This window comes from Rhincodon typus, chromosome 29 (assembly GCF_021869965.1).
Source record: "Rhincodon typus isolate 14 chromosome 29, sRhiTyp1.1, whole genome shotgun sequence".
In the NCBI taxonomy this organism is placed as follows: domain Eukaryota; kingdom Metazoa; phylum Chordata; class Chondrichthyes; order Orectolobiformes; family Rhincodontidae; genus Rhincodon; species Rhincodon typus.
The window spans coordinates 39,617,318-39,622,695 of record NC_063360.1 but is presented as its reverse complement, the minus strand read 5'-3'; the positions used below and the strand labels follow the sequence as shown (position 1 = coordinate 39,622,695).

General features: G+C 47.1%; 1 protein-coding gene across 1 annotated transcript; it reads left to right on the top strand.

Moving 5' to 3' along the window:
• Positions 1 to 409: 409 nt before the first annotated feature.
• On the top strand, positions 410 to 5,012 carry LOC109923213 (dauer larva development regulatory growth factor daf-7-like). The gene is made up of 2 exons (XM_020523258.1): positions 410 to 692; positions 4,195 to 5,012. The coding sequence occupies exons 1-2, from the start codon at positions 410 to 412 to the stop codon at positions 5,010 to 5,012; spliced, it is 1,101 nt and encodes a 366-aa protein (XP_020378847.1).
• The last annotated feature ends 366 nt before the right edge of the window (positions 5,013 to 5,378 follow it).

Below are 5,378 nucleotides of genomic sequence, written 5' to 3'. Positions count from 1 at the left end.
ACACACTGTCAATCAGTCGGAGACACACACTCTCAGACACGTGGACACAGAGTTGAACTGACACATTTTTGCTTCTGAGGCAATTATTTGGATGAAATTATTTGGATTGGATTTCCGATCAGAGGGAAGTCGCCCATTCTGGTATCAGTGAGGGTGTTTGGGAGCTGGGAGATTCCTGGCCAATAACAGCAGGAATGGAGCAATAATAACAAACAGAAGGAACAGGAAACATTCGGAGCAAACCCAGTGCAAGCCTGCAGCATCCTGGCGGCAGGAAACTTCCTGATCCCGATCCCGATCCGGAGTGAGTCCCGGTGCCTGGCTCCGGGAGAGACAGCCCTCTGTCTCCCAGCCCCATGCAAGGGGCCAAGGCCATTCCGGCCACAGGCTGCAGCCTAGCCCAGCAGTGATGGCCCGGGTCTGGTTGCCGGTGGTGTTGCTGCTGGTCAGCCCGGGGCTAGCTCCCGGAGTCCAGGGAAAGCTCAGGAAATGGGAGCAGCTGGAAGCTGTGAAAAGGAGCATTCTGGATTCCCTGGGACTGGCGCAGCCGCCGCTCATCCGCCACCGAGCGAGCAAAGAGGAGGAACAGCACATGCTCCGGCTCTTCCTTCGCCAGCACAGCTACATCTACAGCCACCTGAACCGCTCCGCCGGCTCCCGGAGCTCCGTCCAGCGGCGGATCCCTATCATGGGTGAGTGCCCCGGCCCCGGCCCCGGCCCCGGGGGACAGGGTCTAGGCGTCAGAAAGTTACCCTGACCTTGGGGGGGAATAACGTGTGAGCTAGGGTGTGTGGGGCTGTGTGTGTGTGTGAGCACGACCAAGGTTGTATGAGAGAGAGAGACTGTGTTCACAAACAGTTTGTGTCAGTGAGAGACCCGAGTGTGAGGGGCAGTGTGTGTGAGAGAATGATTCTGGTAAACTAATGTACAACAGAGTGAGAAAGTGAAGCTCCCAGATGACTTGAGAATAGCCAATGCTGTCCCATTGTTTAAGAAGGGTAGCAGGGATAATCCAGGAAATTACAGGCCTGTCAGTCTCACGTCGGTGCTAGGGACATTATTGGAAAAGATTCTCCAGGACAAGATCTATAGGCATTTCGAAGCAAATGGACTTATTAGTGATAGCATGGTTTTGTGTGGGGGAGGTCATGCCTTACTAACTTAACTGAGTTTTTTGAGGAGGTGACAAAGATGATTGAGGGATAAGTGGTGGATGTTGTCTACATGGACTTCAGTAAAGCCTTTGACAAGGTCGCTCATGGCAGACTGTACAAAAGGTGAAGTCACATGGTATCAGGGTGAGCTAGCAAGATGGATACAGAACTGTCTTAGTCACAGGAGACAGAGGGTAGTGGTGGAAGGATGCTTTTCAGAATGGGGGGTTGTGACTACCTCTGTTGTTCATGATCTACATAAATGATTTGGAGGAAAACGTAGCTGGTCTAATTAGTAAGTTTGTGGATGATACAAAGATTGGAGGAGTTGCAGGTAGTGAGGATGATTGTCAGGGGATACAGCAGGACATGTGTCAGTTGGAGCCATGGGCAGAAAAGTGGCAGATGGAGTTTGATCCAGACAAATGTGAGGTGATGCATTTTGGAAGGTCAAGTGCAGATGGAAATTTTACAGTGAATGGCAGAACCCTTAGAAGATTGATCTGGATGTGCAGCTCACAGATCACTGAAGGTGGCAGAGCAGGTAGATAAGGCAGTAAAAAGGCCTATGGCATGTTTGCCTTCATTGGAAGGGCCATTGAGTATAATTATAGACAAGTTATGCTGCAGCATTATTGAACTTTAGTGAGGCCACACTTGGAATATTGCAATCAGTTCCACGCTACCAGATGGAATTTGGATATTTTGGAGACGGTACAGAAAAGGTTTACCAGGATATTGCCTGGTATGGGGGAATTTAGCTCTGAAGAAAGGTTCGATACATTGGGTTTGTTTTCACTGGAACACTGGAGGTTGAGGGGCAACCTGACAGAAGTTTATAAGAACTTGAAAGGCATGGATAGAGTGGAAAGTATGAGGCTTTTTTCCCTAGGGTGGAGGGGTCAATTACTAGGGGACGCAGGTTCAAGGTGTGATGGGGAGATGGTTAAAAGAGATGTGCAAAGCAAATTTTTCTCACAAAGGGTGGTGAGCAGAGAAGGTGGTGGAAGCAGACATAATAGCAACGTTCAAGAAGCATCTGGATGGATACATGAATAGGAAGGGAATAGAGGGATACGGATCCTGTAAGTGAAGACAGATTAGTATGGAAAGCAAAATGTGTCAGTGCAGCCTTGGAGGGCTGAAGGGTCTGTTCCTGTGCTGTTTTGTTCTTTGTTTTTTGTTCGGTTTTGTGAAAGTTGACTGTGACAAGCCATGAGGCAGTGAGAAAACATGAATGTGAGTGTAACAGAGTTGTACAGTATTTCCCAAACTGGGGGCCGGGATCTCTACTGGGAACATGAGCTGAAGATTTGGAGTCATGAACTGCAAGGAAACACTTTCTGCAATGGAGCTTTGTCTTTTTCTGTCTTTTTATCATTCACTTGTGGGATGTGGGCATCATTGGCTGGGCCCAGCATTTATTTCCTATCCCTAGTTACCCTTGAGAAGGTGGTGGTGAGCTGCCTTCTTGAATTGCTGCAGTCAGTATGCTGTAGGTAAATCTACAATGTCATTAGGGAGGGAATTTGAGGATTTTGATAGAGCGACAGTGAAGGAACAGTGATATATTTGCAAGTCAGGATGATGAATGGCTTGGATGGGAACTTCCAGGTGATGCAGTTGGATAGATGAGTGTCTGGATGGGTGCGGCTCCAAAATCACTCAAGAAGCATGACGCCATCCAGGAGAAAGAAGCCCCCACTTGATTGACACCACATCCACAATCATCCACTCCCTCTACCACCGATGCTTAGTAGCAGCAGTGTGTACTATCTACAGAAATTCATCAAAGATCCTTAGACAGCGCCTTCCAAACCTACAACCACTTCCATCTAAAAAGTAAAGTTGCCATTGTCATCACACCTCAGGTGAGGGGACAGGCTGAGGAGGAGAATTCTTCATGATAACCTCAGCCAATGCAGGAATTGGACAGCCACTATTGGTATTACTAACCAGCTGTGCAGGCAACTGAGTGAAACTAACCCAGCAGCAGATACATGGGAACCCCACCCCCTGCAAGTTCCTCTCCAAGCCACTTATCATCCTGACTTGGAAATACGTTGCCATTCCTTCACTGTCACTGGGTCAGAATCCTGGAATTCCCTCCCTCAGGGCATTGTGGGTCAACCCACAGCACATGGACTGCAGCGGTTCACAAAGGCAGCTCACCCCCACCTTCTCCAGGGACAACTAGGGATGGGAAGTAAATGCTGGTCCAGCCAGCAACACTCGCATTCCATGAATGAGTTTTTAAAAAAAATGTGTGCAGGAGTGTGTAGGAGTCAATGAGTATGAGAGTGAATGAGAATAACAGCTAGGTTTGTGTGAATCTGAGAGATAGTGAATACATTCTCTGAGTGACTGTGTGAAACTGAAACACTAAATGTGAGCTTGTGAGCCTGAGTGAAAAAGATAACTCAGAGTGAGTGGAAAAGGGAATGTGACTCACCATGTGATTAAGTGAGTGTGTGAATGTCTGAGCAAGTGAGTGAGAGAGTGAATGAAAGAGCGAGTGTATAATTGAGAGTAAGTGAAGAATGAGTGAATTAATGACAGAGTGAGGTGAGTGAGTTAGTGAGAGGGAGAATGAGTGAGTGAGTGCCGCTGAGTTGAAGCTGGAGCTGCCATCGTAGAAACCTCACAATGATAAATGTGCAGGTTATTGACTTCATTAATACTGTCTCCTCAGGCTTGCTGAAATTTTCTGTGTCCCCTCACTCCCCTGTCCTGGAAGGAGTACATTGTTCAGAATAACCTGATCTGATGCCTTATCAACATTGGAGGTGCTTTGCAGAGTCAGGAAATGAGCTAGTTGTTACAGAATCTCCCCCTGTCCAATGGAGTAATACTGTGGGCCATAGAATGCTGAGAGCAGCAGCATGTTTACTGATAACAATGCTCATAGCCTGAGTATCATCTGGTGCCAGTATTCCCTGTAAAAGCTGGGATATTATCCTGCTGTTAATGAACTTGACTCTGGCTACTGTTTGTCTGTATTCCCTCGAGTTACTTTTACACCTAATTATTCTTCCCACAGTCGAAACACCCAGTTACAGCGGAGTGACTACACAAGAAGAGGGACAGTTTGCTGGGAAGTTCACCCTTGGTATTGCCAGGTCTAAGCTCCTTCACCCGGGTTTAAAGGTGGTTCGTGCTGAATTAAAATTTCACAAACGTCTCCAAACTACCCAGCATCTTGAAAAGTTAAATTGCAGTTTTCGAAGGCAGGTGAATGTTTACAGGATATTGGAGAGCAGGAATCCAGGTGGAGAACAGTTACAGCTGATCGATTCCAGTGTCATACACTCTGGGCCCATCACTACGTTCACTCTCAATGTTCAACCACTTATTCAGCTCTGGGTAGACAGTGGACTGCAGCAAATCCGAATGCAGCTCGAACTATACCCACTTCAGCCTGACATGCTGCTGCTGAGCTTAACCACAGATTTGAACAAGGATCTGAGATTGGAAATTGAGACTGAGGAAGTACAAAGTATAAGGAGAGCACGACGAGCAACAAGTTCAACTGAGGATTGTCTCAGGAGACAGAAGAACTGCTGCAGAAAGTCTTTGCTGGTGTCATTTAAAGAGATTGGGTGGAATGATTGGATCAGAGCACCAGAGTCCTACAACATGTATAACTGTGTTGGATCCTGCCATGCCAATTACAAACCAGCCAACATGCATGCCATGATTAAATCTGCCATGCACAAGCTCTCTGGTGGAGCCAGACCAGCACTGTGCTGCAATCCTGCTGCCTATGAACCTATGACACTGCTACACTATAGCAGCGAGGGCAAGCTCACACTCACAGCCTTTGATGACATGATTGTCACCAATTGTCACTGCTCCTGATATCACTGCCCACCCCTGTGATCCGCACTGCCCAGTCACTTATCAGTGTTTATATTTTCCATTTAAGATTATTATTGGTAACCTGTCAGCATGGATAGAAGATTGGATGGCTGGTAGATTAGAGACGATATCTGAATGAATCTTTTTCAGGTTGGCAGGACGTGCCAAGTGGAATACCACAGGGGAATGTGGCGGTCCCTCAGTGTTTTTTGTAGCTGATTTAATTGAGGGGAATGAAGGCTTGGTGGCTGAGTTTTCAAATGACACAAAATAGTTGGGAAAATCTGTTGTGAAGGGGATATAACAAGGATGGAGACTGATGCAGATACATTGAGCAATTGGGCAAAACTCTGGCAGATGGAGTAT

Excerpts from the sequence above, each read along its gene's own strand:
- LOC109923213 (XM_020523258.1), top strand. The coding sequence starts at position 410 with ATGGCCCGGGTCTGGTTGCCGGTGGTGTTGCTGCTGGTCAGCCCGGGG. Across the intron at positions 693-4,194 it reads GCGGCGGATCCCTATCATGG|TCGAAACACCCAGTTACAGC; the intron begins GTGAGTGCCCCG and ends TTCTTCCCACAG.